Here is an 18,323-nt window from a genome sequence, read left to right on the forward strand (position 1 = left end):
TTCATGGATGTACAGATGAGGTTTAAAAAAATAAAATAAAACCCACATGTCTAAAGTGTGCAGTTCAGTAAGTTTTGACACATGTATGTGCCCAGAAAAGCATTAGCCGAATTAAGATAAAGACATACAGACTGCTCCCCAAGCTGGCTTCATGCCCCTGGTCACCCGCGCTTCCCAACCATCCCCAGGCAACCACTAATTTGCTTTCTTTAGAAATGACATAGTTCTGTATCTGGCTGCTTTTCCTCAGCATGAATGTTTTGAGCTTCATAAGTAACCTATGAAGGGAGCTCTGCTGAGTTCCTCCATCTAGGCCGGTGGCTTGAAAGAGTCCATCTGATATACAGATAGAAAGATTACACTTTCATGTTTCAAAACCAAAATTTACTTGACTCTATCAAACATACTGTTTCTATTCCGATTGTTTGATTAATGTTTAGAATTTCCATATTAAATCCCTCCTTCATTTCCATTGTTTAAAATTTTGTCTTCAATTCTCAGGTACAATAAATGTGGTGTGTAATTTCATTTTTGAAATTTAAGGAAAAACATTCAAGTTTTACGAAAGAAAAAAGCACACCTGCCATAAATGAAGAAAAAAAAAACAACAGAAATGAAGTGATAGTAATTGATGGATAGAAGCATGTGTTTTCCACTCTATAAAACAAGGAGTTTAAAGCAACCACATACAAAGAAGATCAAAACCTTTTAAAATAAAATGGAAAATCAGACGAGTGTGTTACAAAAACTCACATCGGAGGAACTGCCATGCTCAGTAAATCTCAAAACACACCCCTGACCTTAGCGAAACCTAAGACAAAGAGCATTTTAAATGACTATCAACTGTTACTATTATAGAAAGGTTTTTCAATGGTAGCATGCCTTATGTGGTATGAAAGCCACCTTTTTAACAAGGAGCTTGAGCCTTGATTGCATAATTGCAGTAACGTGAATCCCATAGAGGAGCCACCATACCCATCCAATCTTACCCAAGATGGAGGTAAGCTTTCTTGAATTATGCAATGAACTGAGGTGCTGGGGGCTGAGAAAGCTCCTTCAGGGAGAGACACGTGACAAACCCATGTTATATGGTACTTACCCATCATGTACTTGTATGAAACACAAGAAAATCAAAGACTTCGCCTGATGATGGTTTGGTCAAAAGGAGGGAAGGCGTCTTCTCAGCTATCACACATTTAGTACCATGGTTTCCCACTTCCAGAGCATGAGAATTCCTGGCACCCTTGCAGGAAGCACAACTGCCCTGGTGCATCACGGACATTCAGCATGGGGGACAGGGGTGTGGACTTTTCATGGCACCAGGGGCTTCAACTGTCAGCACCGACTAGGGAAATCTATGCTTCATATCCTTCATTCTGTGCTGCTTTAAAAACAACTTCATGGATGTACAGATGAGGTTTAAAAAAAAAAAAAAAACCCACGTCTAAAATGTGCAATTCAGTAAGGTCTCACACATGTATGTATCCAGAAAAGCATCAGTGGAATTAAGATTAAGACATAGAGACTGCTCCCCACGTTTGCTTCATGCTCCTGGTCACCCACGCCTCCCACCCATCCCCGGGCAACCACTAATCTGCTTTCTTCAGAAATGACATTGTTCTGTATCTGGATGCTTTTCCTCAGCATGGATGTTTTGAGATTTATAAGTAATCTATGAGGTGGGCATGGCTGAGTTCCTCCAACTAGGCAGGTGGTAGCCCATCACCCAGCAGGGGGACTCCGGGGAGGGATTGCCTATGGGGATGAATGGCTTGGTAAGGAATCAGAAGAAGAGGAAGAGGGTGAGATAGCCACCTTCCCTACTAGGAATCAGACTGCCCCCACAACAGAATCACACTGGGATTCGAACATGGCTAAAGGAAGATGGGATCAGAGTCACTTTGTCAGGACTCAAGTGAGTGGGCACTAAGACATTAAATGATGCCAAGTTGGCAAACATAGAATAGGGAGAGAGGGAAGCTCCAAGTAAATCCCTAGATGGACTACAGAAGCCTTTCACAGATTCCCTGAGATTGATCCCAAAAGTGCAGAGGGAGGAATGATCTCAAAAGAGAGATTTCTCACTCAGTCGGATCCAGATATCCACAGTAAGCTACTCAAAGAGGCGTATGGACCAAATCATCTTAGATAACCTGTTGTGACTGGTTCAGACACTTTATCATGGCAGGGAGGAAGATGAGAAGAGGCAGAAAAAGAGCAGGGAAGACTGAAGTCCCAGCAGGAGCTCTCAGATCCACTCTGAAACAGCCAGAGAAAAATGCCCACAGGGACCCAGGCAGAAAGGAACAGCCTTGCTGTTACTGAAGAAAGCGGGGACACCTGCAAGAGTTGCTCTCAGGCATCTAAGCCGCCACTGTCTCCATGCCCAGTCTGCAGACGTCCACACTGGAGAACGCTGCTCTCTGAGGCCTAGGCCCCAGGGATCGGACTCTCAAGGGAATCAGGACTGAAGGTGCCTGGGGCTCCCCACACAAGCTCCTGTGGTAATTCCACCTGAGGAACCCTGGGGCATGACAACTGTGGGGGCCAATCAGTCGATTTCCTCTTAGACCACAGGACAACTTAATTTGTATTTCCTGAAGCCCTGGCCCACTCTCTCCCCGATCTGCTTCCGTAACGGGACTGTCTGCATGACCCAAACATTATTATTTTAGTTGTGCTCCAAACTCCAATATCTACTATCAAGGAAAATGTTACTTCTGCATTAAAATACAGTGTGAACTTTAAAGTGACAATCTCCGTTTCAGAGAGATCTCCTCCCGTAGGTAGCATGGGTAAAGATTGCTGTCTAGTCTGCAGATCACATTCTAGCACGTGGTCCATACCAAGTCATCTTTTTTTTTTTTTTTTCCTTTTGTAAGCTTTTATTTATTTTTTTATTTTTTATTTTTTTTTCTCTAATTTTATTTTATTTTTAAACTTTACATAATTGTATTAGTTTTGCCAAATATCAAAATGAATCCTCCACAGGTATACATGTGTTCCCCATCCCGAACCCTCCTCCCTCCTCCCTCCCCATACCATCGCTCTGGGCCGTCCCAGTGCACCAGCCCCAAGCATCCAGCATCATGCATCGAACCTGGACTGGCAACTCGTTTCCTACATGATATTTTACATGTTTCATTGCCATTCTCCCAAATCTTCCCACCCTCTCCCCCTCCCACAGAGTCCATAAGACTGTTCTATACATCAGTGTCTCTTTTGCTGTCTTGTACACTGGGTTATTGTTACCATCTTTCTAAATTCCATATATATGCGTTAGTATACTGTATTTATGTTTTTCCTTCTGGCTTACTTCACTCTGTATAATAGGCTCCAGTTTCATCCACCTCATTAGAACTGATTCAAATGTATTCTTTTTAATGGCTGAGTAATACTCCATTGTGTATATGTACCACAGCTTTCTTATCCATTCATCTGCTGATGGACATCTAGGTTGCTTCCATGTCTTGGCTATTATAAACAGTGCTGCGATGAACATTGGGGTACACGTGTCTCTTTCCCTTCTGGTTTCCTCAGTGTGTATGCCCAGCAGTGGGGTTGCTGGACATACCAAGTCATCTTGTATCACTCACAGTGCCTCAGCCATTTTTGGGGAAATGTTCTTTATCCTTCAGGGCATGAAGTTAAGTGAGCGTACCCTCTCCCTCACTGCAGCAAAGAGAGGCCCACAGAACCATTGGGGGGTGCCTTCCAACTATGACGGAGGCCTGGGGTTGCTCATGTCACCCAGTCGTAAACCACCCAGAGATGTGGAAGGCTGGGCAGACTGTGTGCAGGCTTTGAAAGCTCCTTGCTTAATTGGTCACTGTCCATTTGGAAAATTGAGGCCCTGATAGGAGTGGGAAAATTCAGGGCCCAGGGCAGGGGCAGAGTCTCAGGCCATCCTAGGCTAGGGCTGCACCACACACACAGGCTTGGCTTTGGGAATTAGAGAGCCAAGAACCCCAGAACATCTCCACTTGCCTGGATTAGATGTCTGGGGGTGTCCACATATATATACACGACACTCACACTAACATCAGAAGAAGTGACAGTAGGGCATGGGGTCAAAGAGGAGCGGATCTGGGGTGGCAACAAATGAAAAAGAAGCAAGGTGATGACCACAGACTGGACCTCACACTGTCTTTGGAGCAGGACAGACCATGACTCTGCCGGAGGCCTCTGCCAGTCTCTCCCAGGGGTTTGAGGCTGTGGACTCACCTAGGACACGAGCTGCTTCATTCAGGGGCGGGCCACAAGGGCCTCCTCAGAGGCTTCTTCCCCAGAGTGAGGGACCAGGAGGGGGGAATGTGTGGCAGAGAGCACACTGCAACACAGATGAAGAAGTGGAAATGGAAACACTAAAGGTACACTTCCGCCACAGGTCCTCACAAAGGTAACTACAGAGAATTCAGTCACCGCCCACATTCCGCTCCTACATCAACAACGAAAGAAGTAAACCCAGAAAGTCACAAGCCTGTAGACAAGTGTTCAGAGCAGCACTATACACAAGAGCCCAAAAGTGAAAAGAGTCCTAATGTCCATCAAGAGATGAGGGAGAGTTGAATGCAGTGCCTTTCCAGACTGCAGGACTCAGTTCAGTTCAGTCGCTCAGTCCTGTCCGACTCTTTCCGACCCCATGAATCGCAGCACGCCAGGCCTCCCTGTCCATCACCAACTCCGGAGTTCATACTAATTCATGTGCATCGAGTTGGTGATGCCACCCAGCCATTTCATCCTCTGTCATCCCCTTCTACTCCTGCCCCCAATCCCTCCCAGCATCAGGGTCTTTTCCAATGAGTCAACTCTTCGCATGAGGTGGCCAAAGTATTGGAGCTTCAGCCTCAGCATAAGTCCTTCCAATGAACACCCAGGACTGGTCTCTTCTGGATGGACTGGTTGGATCTTCTTGCAGTCCAAGGGATTCGCAAGAGTCTTCTCCAACACCACAGTTCAAAAGCATCAATTCTGTGGCACTCAGCCTTCTTCACAGTCCAACTCTCACATCCATACATGACCACTGGAAAAACCATAGGTCTTGACTAGATGGACATTTTTTGGCAAAGTAATATCTCTGCTTTGTAATATGCTATCTAGGTTGGTCATAACTTTCCTTCCAAGGAGTAAGCTTCTTTTTATTTCATGGCTGCAATCACCATCTGCAATGATTTTGGAGCCCAAAATAAGAGCTGGTGTCAAATAGGATGCAGATGGTCTGCAACAGACAATCGACAGGGTCATGTAACATAGTGAATGTTCTCCATGCCGCTCACACGTACAATTGAAAAAGTCATAGAATTCCATTTCTATCTAAGTTTACTTTATCTCATAGAAAAAATGTTTGTACATGTAATTAAAAAAAAACAAAACACATATTAAGAGAGGGAATTAAGGTGGAGAGACAGGCTCCAGGCCTGGTGCTGGAACGAGGGCAGCACACCATCTGCCGGGCAAGGCAAGGCTCGCTGAAGATCTGAGACTGGCTCCAGGGACGTTAGGGGAGGAACTGGCTCTAGCGCCTGAGCTGCTACACATGCTGGGTCTGCTGGGGTCTCTAGAACCACAGCTGGATAACACCGGAGCCACAGCTGATTGCAAAGCACCAAGAGGCTCCAGAGCCCCAGACAGTGCCCTGGCAAAGGTTGGCTTAAGCCTGGGGACTGAGACTGTGGAAGCAGTGCTGGCACAGGATTTTCCGGGTGATTCAGGCTCTGAAGGGAAAAGAGAGCTCTTTCTTGCATGTTCTCTGGATCTACAACTGGAGCCTGGAGGTACTTTTCCTCGCCTCTCAGCTTAAGTGAGAGCCAGGGCATGAGCATGCTGTGGCTCTGGGTTTGGAGCTGGCATGTTTACTTGATGCAGACCTTGAACTTGAATGGGAGCTGGGCTTTGAGCTTGCTCTGACTGTGGAGCTGTGGCAGGCATTAGGGGTGCTGTTGGCGTGAGATCTGGTGATGTTTCCAGAGCTTCTTCTCCAGCGGATGCTGGATCTCCCAGAAGAGAAAACACTGTCAGTAAGACTGCTTGTCCATGGATCCCAAAAACAGGAACATACTCGCTACTTAGCCCTGAAATCTCAATCCAAGATGCCACCTACCCCCAGGAAGTCCTCCCAGGCTGCAGTCCAGGGGAATAATGATCTGAGCCTCCTCAATGCTCCTGGCCTAGTTCCAGCCTCAGGAGGCTCTGCTCTGTGTGGCTCAGCCCCCTCCCTTCCTTATTCGTCTCCATCCTCCTCACCCACCCCGAATCCTCCTCACCATGCCCCTCAGCCTCAGTGGGCTCCAGGGTCTCCAGCTGCGCCAGGAGATAGCGGGCTTGCTGCTCCAGGTCTGAGTCAGGCATGTTGAGCTCTACGTAAGCGAGGAGCATCTTCAGGCAGGGAAATTCTGGGGCCTGCTGGAAATCCTCAGGGTAAAGGTGCAGCCAGGTGCCCAGGATGGAGGCCATGGCCCTGGGGGGAGTCACGTGGGCAGCAGAGTCAGAGACCTGGCCTTCCCGCCACACTGCGCTCCAGGGCCACCCTGCAGGGACCTGGGCCTCTGTGCCTTCTGCCCCTGCCCATCCAGAGGTCAGTTCTCCTCCACGGTCCATCTCACCTGGCAGACCAGGCAGAGGAGGCCTGGATACAGGGCAGGGGCTGCCAAGGAGCCTGCTCAAGTGACAGCCCTTGATCCATGGTGTGACCATCTGTCCGCTTCCTGAGGTCTGCCTGACACAGCTCCCTCTCTCTGCCCCTCCCCCTGGTGTCACCACTGCGAGGGCAGGCAGGGTGTCTACTCTGGTCACTGCATCTCTGGAACATGTCGGGGGTCCCAGGAGTATCTGTCTAAGGAGGGCACACACAGACTCTGTCATCTGCTCAGGCTTCCTGCGGGCCTCCTAACACCGCACATTTACCTCCTACATCAACAGGCTGCCTCATCTGCTAGGGACGCACCAGCGTCTCCTCCCGCCACTGACACTCATTATTCCTCAGCAAGGGCTCAGCTGTCCCCTGAGTGTCACTGGGTCCACTGAGCACCAGCTGATCACTGCTGCCGAGGTTCCACCAGACAGTGAGCTGGGTGATCTCTACACTTTATGTTCTGGGTCCCAGGATCAGGGGTAGAGGCAGGACTGGGATGGACAGGGTACGGGTGTGCACTGGCATGGGCGGACTCTGACCTCTGACCTCCCAGATGCTCCTCACAGCACCCCACACCCCTCCACAGCTCTCTTGGCCTCCTTTCCTCTCTTCCAGGACAAGCTCCCCAGACCTTGGCCCCCAGCTATGTGGGATCCAGGATTCTGCCAGCCCTGCCCAACCAGCAACCCCATTACTCCAGGCAGTTCTCTGGGATAGGGAGTCGCTCCCTCTTGAGTCACAATCCACTCACATTTTCAGCTGGTGCAGGGGTCCACCATCCTCATCGCAGTAAGGGAGGATGCATCCGTACCTACAGGAGGCCAGGAGGCGTCACATGGACAGTACTGCAGACACGCCTGGATGTGATGGCTAGTGTGACAGGGTTCCCTCCCGCCCACAACCCCCACCCCGGAGAACTGAAGCCCTGGGGGGCAGGACTACTGTCTGCTCGATGCATTATGTCATGCTTCTTCCTAGAAAAGTGCCTGCACCTCGTGCGCCTTCCTCTATATTTCAAGAACAAATGAGCCCAACCAGCCCCATCCGAGTGCCTGGGGCACCATGGATCACTCCCAGGGACCCTTGTTCTCACTCACCCAGGACAGGGCACCACTTACACCTCACCTTGCAATTGGGAAAATGCTTTGGGCCCAAGTCAAAGGCAAAGAGACAACGGAGACAGAGGCTTCCTCGAGGGGAGGAGGAATGTGATGTCTCAGCACAACCACAGCCATTCCAGGGGTCCAAGTTCCCAGAAAGCACTTTCCAGGATGCACCCACTTAGTCCCCCCAGGGGGCTGCTCCTTCCTTTCCCCTCAAGTGAAGAGGGGAGCCAACTGGGGCTCACAGAGGTAGAGAGATGTTCCCATGACTCACAGCTGGAAGGTGGCCAGGTCTCCCCGAGTACCCAGTAGGGGAGGGGTACTGCTCACCTCATGAAGAGAAGGTCCAGCACCTGCTGGGTGGTGCCAAAAGCCCTGTAGGTGCCCAGGAATGTGGGGAGGTAGGCGGGGTCACCGCCCAGGAAGGCAGGCACCAGGTTGTCCACCAACATCTCCAGTCTGCGTCTCCGGACACTCCACACACTGTAGGTCTCATTCCTGTCCCCTGTGGACACGCTTTCCCCCTGGGGTGGAACACAGCAGAGACACGAGTCAGAGGCGGCACCAAAGACTCCAGGAAGGCACGTTCTGGAGCTCAGACTGAGTCCCCAAGCCTTCAGGACCCATGACAGGAGGAGGGTAGGAGTGCCCTCCACAGAATAAATGTCCTGGCATCACAAGTGAACTGGTGCTGGGCTATGGTTACGTGTGTTAGCGTCTCGGGGCAGTTTGTATTGGACAGCTCCCCGTGTGTTAACTGCATCATCCCTGTGGTGGTGACACAACATCCCATTCTGGGGATGAGAACTGGGGTGAGAGGGGCGGAACCTAGGGTGAGAAATATTAGGATTCTCAGGCCCACATGGATACCTGGGATGGAGTTAATACAGGATACACCGTAGAAACATGCAATGAGGCTCCTTGGGGAACATGAAGTGAAATCCTATCACAATCTCTTTCTAAGATTTCCACATGGAGGTGACCAGTGATTTTGCATCTGGACAAGTAGGTCCTGGCCCGAGAGGGCGCCTCGCAGAGATGACAGTCCCAGGTTCCTTTTGGAGCAGGACTCTAGGAGGGACTCAGGGCAGGGCCAGGGTGGCTCTGGGATCCGGAACTTCCTGGTTGTAAGATCGCCTCCCAGCTGGTACTCACCCTGTGCCTGCCCTGGGCTCTATTGCTGGTGTGGGGCTCCGGTCCCTCACGCAGGGAGATGGAGCAGGGTGCTCCGTGGACCAGCTCCTGTCTGCAGTCTGGTGAGGAGCCCTGTGAACAAGTGCCCAGCAGCCAGGCAGAAAGTCTCAGGGTACCAGCCAGCTGTCTGTGGTACTTCTCAGACCCCTAGACATCTCCCCTCCAGACACATGCCCACCACTCTCCCAACCGACTTCCACCGAGGATGTAGACACCTGACTGCCTGTGGGCCTTGGATCCACACTGGCACAGAGAAGAGCACCTCAGGGATCCTGTTTCCCCACTGCCAGCCTGTCCTCAGGTGTGACCGTGACAGGACCACCAGGTCACCACGGAACCACCAACCTGTTCCTGCCCAGAGGGAGAACCTCCCCTCAAGTTCCACTTCCCCCCACATGGAGATGAGGGCAGCTGGCGCTGCCCAGGGAGGGCTCCCAGTGGCGGCCAGGCCTGGTGTGGCCAGCTCTAGGTTGCCTGCGGTTACCTTAGGTGACCTCCTGGTAAAGGACCAGAGGCATCCGAGTTGAGCGCTGAACCGCCTGAAACATCTGAAAAACCTCTCCCTCCAGGGTTTCCTGAAGCAGAAGCCCTGGTCAGTCGAGACACAGCTGGAGAACATCCTTCTGGATGAAGTCTCTGCAGCCGAGTGAGCCCAGCTGGCTGTGGCGCTGTTGCTAGGAGGTGGGTGCCTGGTTACAGGGTTCCGAGTTCTGTCAGGGTCTGCCGTCAAGGAAGTGACTTTTCCTCCAGGGGCGCCTTCCTTGAACTGACAGTTGACACCTCTGCACACAGTCCTCGGGATACTGACCACTCATCCCTCATCCCCACAGCCCCGGGTCTCACACAGTTACTCCACACAGCCCTCCACACAGCTCCTGGGTAGGGTCTGTGTGCAGCTCTGAGGAGACAGACCTGGGTCCAGTCTCACCCCCCATTTCCTACCTGTTCTCCATCCTGGATGAATCCATGTGTCTCTCAAAGCCTGCCCGGGTCCCCACCTGCACACTGGGGATGATGCCCGCATGGACTTCAGGGATGTGCTCAGATATCGGTGGGACAAGACCTGGAAAACGTGGGAGTCCTGTCTCAGGCAGGCAGTGCCTCCAGCCCCTGTATATTCTTCTCATTACCTTCCTCATATCTGTCCCTCTTTTGTTCCCACCCTACAGTCCTTTTCATATTCACTCTGCTCAGGTGTGTGTGTGTGTGTGTGTGTGTGTGCGTGTTTGTACCTGTGCTCACTCTCTAGAGACCAGAGGAACACTGCCCCTAAATAGGGAGGGATGGTAAGAGATTCTTACGATCTAAGGCTTTCTAATTTCTAATGGATTAAAACCTGAATAAAAGAACCGAAACCATTAAGCTCCTAGAAATAAACTGAAACTATGTTCCTGTACATCAGTCTTGGCAATTAAGTTTGGATGTAATTCCAAAAGCAAAAGAAGTGAAAGGAAAACAGAACAAGTGAAACTACATCAAACTCAAAAGCCTCAGCATGGGGAACCATCAATAAAATGATAAGTGAAGGATGAAATGGAGAACCTATTGGCAATTCTCATGTCTAATAAGGGTTCTTATCCAAAATATGTAAGAAACACACACAATTCTAAAGCAAAGAAGCACACAAAAGTAACGCCATTGAGAAATGGGTGTAAGTTCTGATTTGTCTGAGAAGGTCTTACAAATACCTCAGAAATGAAGAGAAACAAAACACAAATGAGAAAAGGAAAGATATACCCATGTTAAATCAGAGTTCCAAAACATAGCAAAGAGAGATAAGAAACCCTAAGGGAAAAATACAAAGAAATAGAGGAAAGCAATAGAATGGGAAAGACCTGAGATCCTTTCCAGATAATTAGAGACACTAAGGGAACTTTGGTGGAAAAATAGGCACAATAAGGGATGGATATGGTATGGACCTCAGAAGCAGAAAATATTAGGAAGAGGCAAAAATACACAGTAGAATTATACAAAAAAAGGCATTAATGACATGGACAACTATGATGGGATGGTCACTCACCTAGAGCCAGACATCCTTGAGGATGAAGTCAAGTGGGTCTTAGGAAGCATTACTACAAATAAAGCTTGTGGAGGGGATAGTTCCTTCCACTGAGTTATTTAAGATGATGCTGTGAAAGTGCTGCACTCAATATGCCAGCAAATTTGGAAAACTCAGCAGTAGCCACAGGGCTGCAAAAGTTCAGTTTTCAATCCAGACCTGCAAAAGAATCTTCAACCTTCCGCATAACTGTGCTCATTTCACAGACTAGCAAGTTAATGCTCAAAAGTCTTCAAGCTAGGTCAACACTAAATGAACCAAGAAATTCCAGATGAACAAGCTGGATTTCAAAAAGGCAGAGGAACAAGAAATCAAATTGCCAACATCCACTGGATCATAGAAAAGCAGGTAATTCCAGAGACACATCTACTTCTGCTTCATTGACTACATAGAATAAAGCCTTGACTCTGTGCATCATAACAAACAGTTGAAAATTCTTCAAGAGATGGGAGTAGAAGAAAACCTTTCCTGCCTCCTGCAAAAACTGTACACAGGTCAAGAAGCAACAGTTAGAACCAGGCATGGAACAACAAACTGGGTCAAAATTGGGAAAGGAGAACATCAAAGCTGTATATTGTCACCCTGCTTATTTAACTTCTAGCCACAGTACATCATGCGAAATGCTGGGCTGGATGAAGCACAAGCTGGAGTCAAGATTGCCTGGAGAAGTATCAGTAACCACAGATATGCAGATAACACCGCCGTTTGCACATTGTATGATCACTCACGTAGAGAAGATGGTGTGATCACTCAACTAGAGCCAGACATCTTGGGATGCAAAGTCAAGTGGGCCTTAGGAAACATGACTATGAACAAAGCTCGTGGAGGTGATGGAACTCCAGGGAAACTATCTCAAATCCTAAAAGGCGAGGCTGTGAACGTGCTGCACTAAATATGCCAGCAAGTTTGGAAAACTCAGCAGTGGCCACAGGACTGGAAAAGGTCAGTTTTGATTCTGGTCCCAAAGAAAGGCAATACCAAAGAATGCTAAAACGACTTCACAATTGCACTCATCTCACACAGTAGCAAAGTAATGCTCCATATTCTCCACGCTAGGCTTCACAGTACATGAACTGTGAGCTTCCAGATATTCAAGCTGGAGTTAGAAAACCCAGAGGCATCAAAGATCAGATTGCCAACATCCGTTGGATCATGGAAAAAGCAAGAGGGTTCCAGAGAAACATCTACTTCTGCGTTATTGACTATGCCAAAGCCTTTGACTGTGTGGATCACAAGAAACTGTGGAAAATTCTTCAAGAGATGGGGATACCAGCCCACCTGACCTGCCTCCTGAGAAATCTGTATGCAGGTTGAGTAGCAACAGTTAGAACTGGACATGGACCAACAGACTGATTCCAAATCGGGAAAGGAGTATGTCAAGGCTGTATATTGTCACCCTGCTTCTTTAACTTATATGCAGAGGACATCATGAGAAACGCTGGGCTGGAAGAAGCACAAGCTGGACTAGGACTCAAGAATGTCCAGTTTGTGGGAGGGCGAAATATCAATCACCTCAGATACGCAGATGACACCATTCTTATGGCCAAAAGCGAAGGGAACTAAAGAGCCTCTCGATGAAAGTGAAAGAGGAGAGTGAAAAAGTTGGCATAAAGCTCAACACTCAAAAAAGTTACATTATGGCATCCGGTCCCATCATTTCATAGCAAATAGATGGGGAAACAGTGGGAGAGTGACAGACTTTATCTTTCTGGGCTCCAAAATGCCTGCAGGTGGTGACTGCAGCCATGAAATTGAAAGGCGCTTGCTCCTTGGAAGAAAAGCTATAACTAACCTATACAGCACATTAGAAAGCAAGACATTACTTTGCCAACAAACATCCATCCACTCAAAGCTATGGTTTCTCCAGTAGTCATGTATGGATGAGACAGTTGGACTAGAAAGAAAGGTGAGCACCGAAGAATTGATGCTTTTGAACTGCGGTGTTAGAGAAGACGCTTGAGAGTCCCTTGGACTGCAAGGAGATCACACCTAAAGGAAATCAGTCTGAATATTCACTGGAGGCACTCGTGTTGAAGCTGAAATGCCAATACTTTGGCCACCTGATGCAAAGAACTGACTCATTGGAAAAGATCCTGATGCTGGGAAAGATTGAAGGCGGGTGGAGAATCGGATGACAGAGGATGAGATGGGTGGATGGCATCACCGTCTCGATGGACACAAGTTTGAGCAAACTCTGGGAGTTGGTGATGGAGAGGGAGGCCTGGCATGGTGCAGTCCATGGGGTCACAAGGAGCTGGGCACGACTAAGCGACTGAACTGAACTCAATGGCGGGAAGAGAAGAGTAACTAAAGAGCCTCTTGATGAAGCTGAAAGAGGGGAGTGAAAAAGCTGGCTTAAAACTCAACATTGAAAACACTAAGTTCATGGCATCCAGTTCATCACTTCAAGTCAAATAGATGAGGAAAGAATGGAAACAGTGACCGACTTTATTTTATTGGGCTCCAAAATCACTGTGGATGGTGACTGCAGCCGTGAAATTAAAAGACACTTGCTCCTTGGAAGAAAAACTATGACAAACCTACACAGCGTCTTAAAAAGCATGTACATCACTTTGCTGACAAAGGTCTACGTAGTCAAAGCTATGGTGTCACCAGTAGATCTGTCTGGATGTGAGAGATGGACCATAAAGAAGGTTGAGCACCAAAGAACTGTTGCTTTTTGAACTGTGGTCTTGGCGAAGACTATTGCGAGTGCATTGTGCTGCAAGGAGATCAAACCAGTCAATCCTAAAGGAAATCGACCCTGAATATTCATTGGATGGACCGATGCTGAACCAGAAGCTCCAATACTTTGGCGGCCTGATGCCAGTAACAACTCACTGGAAAAGACCCTGATTGGGAAATATTGAGGGCAGGAGAAGAGGAGTGACAGAGGATGAGGTGGTTGGATGGCATCCTCGACTCATTGGACAGTGGTTTCAGCAAACTCTGGCAGATAGTGGAGGACAAGGAAGCCTGGGATCCTGCAGTCCATGGGGTCATAAAGGGTCAAACACTACTGAGCGAATGAACAACAAGACATCTCCCCAAAGACGACACGTAGATGTTCAACAGGCATTTGAAGAGATGTTCAACGTCGTTAATCATCACACACGTGAAAATAAAAACCACAATGAGATACAGAATGGCTATCTCAGAAAGAACACAGTTATGAAATCTTGGCCAGGATGTAGAGTACAGGGAACCTTCGTAAACTGGTTGGAACGAACATTGGTGTAGCCGATTTGGAAGGCAGTATAGAGTTTCCTCAAAACACTAAAAATAAAACTACTGTGTTATTCAGCAGTTCCACTACTGAATATTTATGTTCAAAGAAAACAAATAAACCAATATGAAAAGACATGCACATCTGATTATTCATTGCAGCATTACTTTCAATAGCCAAGGCGTAAAAACAATCTATGTGTCTAGCAGTAGATGAATGGAAATATGGGTGTACAGAACATACATATATAATCTTTCTTGATTGAATTTTGATGATGTTTGCTTTCCAGAAATTTATGCACATAGTCTAACATGTTAAGCATATAGGGATGAAATTTTTCATTCTCTTTTCTATAATCCTTTTTGGGAAACCATTTATCTTATTCATAATAGGCTCATTTTAATTGGCTTGAAAGAGTCCATCTAATTTCCAGATAGAAAGACTACACTTCCATGTTCCAAAACCAAAATTTACTTGACTCCATCAAACATACTGTTTCTATTCTGATTGATTAATGTTTAATATTTCCATATTAAATCCCTCCTCCACTTCCACTGTTTAAAATTTTGTCTTCAATTCTCAGGTACAGTAAGTGTGGTGTGTAATTTCAATTTTGAAATGTAAGGGAAAACGTTTAAGTTTTACTAAAGGAAAAAAAAAGCACAGCTGCCATAAGTGAAGAAAAAAAAAAAGCACAGCAAAAATGAAGTGATAGTAAGTGATGGATAGATAGGGGAACTGGGGAAATGAACACATTTTCAATAGATTTCCCATATTTGTCTACATTTGCTTCTTTTTGTCCCCCTTCTCTATAATGATGGTGTTTTAAAAAATTAATGCACTTTTAATTTTTAAAAGTATGTGTTTTCTACTCTATAAGACAAGGAATTAAAAGCAACCACATACAAAGAATATGAAAACCTTTTAAAATAAAATAGAAAAAACAGACAGAGAGTGTTAAAAAAAACTCACATTGGAAGAACTGCCATGCTCAGTAAATCTCAAAACACACCCCCGACCTTACCGAAACCGAAGACAAAGAGCGTTTTAAATGACTTTCAACCGTTGCTATTACACAAAGGTTTTTCAATGGTAGCATGCCTTACGTGGTATGAAAGTCACCTTTTTAACTAAGAGCTCGGGCCTTGATTGCATAATTGCAGTAACATGAATCCCATGGAAAACCATTTACACATGTTACCCATTTACCCAAGATGGAGGTAAGGTTTCTCCCAAGGAATCCAATGATCTAAGATGCTGGGGGCTGAGAAGACTCCTTTACAGGTAGACTGGTGACAAACCTATGTTTTATGGTAGTTACTCATCATGGACTTATATGAAACACTTGAAAATCAAAGACTTCACCTGATGATGGTTTGGTCAAGAGGAGGGAAGGCTCCTTCTCAGCTATCACCTATTTGATATGAGGGTTTCCCATTTCCAGAGCCTGAGAATTCCTGGCACCCTTGCAGGAAGCACAACTGCCCTGGTGCATCACGGACACCCTGCGTGGGGGACAGGGGTGTGGACTTTCCGTGGCACCAGGGGCTTCAACTGTCAGCACCGACTAGGGAAATCTGTGCTTCATATCCTTCACTCTGTGTGCTTTAATCACAGCTTCATGGATGTACAGATGAGGTTTAAAAAAAAAAAAAACCCACGTCTAAAATGTGCAATTCAGTAAGGTCTCACACATGTATATATCCAGAAAAGCATCAGTGGAATTAAGATTAAGACATAGAGACTGCTCCCCACGTTTGCTTCATGCTCCTGGTCACCCACGCCTCCCACCCATCCCCGGGCAACCACTAATCTGCTTTCTTCAGAAATGACATTGTTCTGTATCTGGATGCTTTTCCTCAGCATGGATATTTTGAGATTTATAAGTAACCTATGAGGTGGGCATGGCTGAGTTCCTCTATCTAGGCAGGCGGCAGCCCGTCACCCAGCAGGGGGACCCCGGGGAGGGATTGCCTATGGGGATGAATGGCTTGGTAAGGAATTGGCAGAAGAGGAAGAGGGCGAGATAGCCACCTTCCCTACTAGGAATCAGACTGCCCCCACAACAGAATTGCGGGGAGCTGCCCATGAGAACGGGGTCCTTTGTCCGAAGGACACAGCTCTGGGAGCTGCCTCAGTCCTTGAGGGTTTGCTTGCAAACATAGCTCTCTGTCCCGCCACCCCAGAGATTAGGCGCTTATTTACTGCAGGCACCTGGAGTTCTGTGCAAACTTCTCACGCACAGAGAAATGTTATCTGGTGTAAGAAATAATAACAGGGAGCCATTCCCATGCTCTCAAGATTTCTTGTGACTGTTTGTAAGATGTATAGGCTAACCAAGAAAAAATGTCAACTGTTTTGTCTCTCTCACACTTTTCTGTATAAATATGAGATGTTGAATAAAGTTGGTGTCAGACTGCGTCCCTTCGTGGTGACGTGTCTGAACCTCTCGACCCCATCTTTGTAGTCTCTTGCTTTAGTTTCTTTCTTAGCCCCGCCGTGCACGTTCTCGGGACCTGATCGACTTTGCCAGCTGGCTCCAGCACAGAATCACACTGGGATTCGAACATGGCTAAAGGAAGATGGGATCAGAGTCACTTCGTTAGGACTCAAGTGAGTGGGCACTAAGACATTAAACGATGCCAAGTTGGCAAACATAGAACAGGGAGAGAGGGAAGCTCCAGGTAAATCCCTAGATGGACTACAGAAGCCTTTCACAGATTCCCTGAGATTGATTCCGAAAGTGCAGAGGGAGGAATGATCTCAAAAGAGAGATTTCTCACTCAGTCTGATCCAGATATCCACAGTAAGCTACTCAAAGAGGCGTATGGACCAAATCATCTTAGATAACCTATTGCAACTGGCTCAGACACTTTATCATGGCAGGGAGGAAGAGGAGAAGAGGCAGAAAAAGAGCAGGGAAGACTGAAGTCCCAGCAGGAGCTCTCAGATCCACTCTGAAAGCGCCAGAGAAAAGTGCCCACAGGGACCCAGGCGGAAAGGAACAGCCTTGCTGTTACTGAAGAAAGCGGGGACACCTGCGAGAGTTGCTCTCAGGCATCTAAGCCGCCACTGTCTCCATGCCCAGTCTGCAGACGTCCACACTGGAGAATGCTGCTCTCTGAGGCCTAGGCCCCAGGGATCGGACTCTCATGGCAATCAGGACTGAAGGTGCCTGGGGCTCCCCACACACGCTCCTGTGGTAATTCCACCTGAGGAACCCTGGGTCATGACAACTGCGGGGGCCAATCAGTCGATTTCCTCTTAGACCACAGGGCAACTTACTTTGTATTTACTGAAGTCCTGACCCACTCTCTCCCCAATCTGCTTCCATAACGGGACTGTCTGCATGACCCAAACATTATTATTTCAGTTGTGCTCTAAACTCCAATATCTACTATCAGGAAAATATTACTTCTGCATTAAAACACAGTGTGAACTTTAAACTGATAATCCCCATTTCAGAGAGATCTCCTCCGGTAGGTAGCACAGGTAAAGACGGCCCATCTAGTCTGCAGATCACATTCTAGCACGTGGTCCATGTCCAAGTCATCTTGTATCACTCACAGTGCCTCAGCCGTTTTTGGGAGAAATGTTCCTTATCCTTCAGGGCATGAAGTTAAGTGAGTGTGAATTCTCTTCCTCATCTCAGCAAAGAGAGGCCCACAGAGCCATTCGGGGGTGCCTTCCAACTATGAGGGAGGCCTGGGGTTGCTCATGTCACCCAGTTGCAAACCACCCAGAGATGTGGAAGGCTGGGCAGACTGTGTGCAGCCTTTGAAAGCTCCTTGCTTAATTGGTCACTGTCCTTTTGGAAAATTGAGGCCCTGATAGGAGTGGGAAAATCCAGGGCCCAGGGCAGGGGCAGAGTCTCAGGCCATCCTAGGCTAGGGCTGCACCACACACACAGGCTTGGCTTTGGGAATTAGAGAGCCAAGAACCCCAGAACATCTCCACTTACCTGGATTAGATGTCTGGGGGTGTCCACACAAATATACACGACACTCACACTAACATCAGAAGAAGTGACAGTAGGGCATGGGGTCAAAGAGGAGCAGATCTGGGGAGGCAACAAATGAAAAAGAAGCAAGGTGATGACCACAGACTGGA

The 18,323-nt window shown here is 47.6% G+C and overlaps 1 protein-coding gene across 6 annotated transcripts in view; it reads right to left on the reverse strand.

Moving 5' to 3' along the window:
- Positions 1-5,301: 5,301 nt before the first annotated feature.
- The window catches only part of LOC101905153 (ral guanine nucleotide dissociation stimulator), a 31,297-nt gene continuing 18,275 nt past the window's right edge, over positions 5,302-18,323 (reverse strand). For 3 of the 6 annotated variants that reach the window (XM_059882659.1, XM_059882658.1, XM_015460956.3), the window contains 8 exons: positions 18,175-18,273; positions 9,871-9,991; positions 9,413-9,617; positions 8,890-9,000; positions 8,065-8,258; positions 7,383-7,442; positions 6,264-6,457; positions 5,302-5,993 (listed from right to left, as the gene is read on the reverse strand). In XM_059882659.1, the coding sequence (XP_059738642.1) occupies positions 5,797-5,993; positions 6,264-6,457; positions 7,383-7,442; positions 8,065-8,258; positions 8,890-9,000; positions 9,413-9,617; positions 9,871-9,896 (987 nt within the window). In that variant the 5' untranslated portion in view covers positions 9,897-9,991; positions 18,175-18,273 and the 3' untranslated portion in view covers positions 5,302-5,796. Of the gene's footprint in view, positions 5,994-6,263; positions 6,458-7,382; positions 7,443-8,064; positions 8,259-8,889; positions 9,001-9,412; positions 9,695-9,870; positions 9,992-18,174; positions 18,274-18,323 lie in introns of all 6 variants that reach the window. The other 3 variants (XM_024986858.2, XM_015460955.3, XM_015460958.3) reach the window with 3 other exon arrangements.

This window comes from Bos taurus, chromosome 28 (genome assembly GCF_002263795.3).
Source record: "Bos taurus isolate L1 Dominette 01449 registration number 42190680 breed Hereford chromosome 28, ARS-UCD2.0, whole genome shotgun sequence".
Classification (NCBI taxonomy): Eukaryota; Metazoa; Chordata; class Mammalia; order Artiodactyla; family Bovidae; genus Bos; species Bos taurus.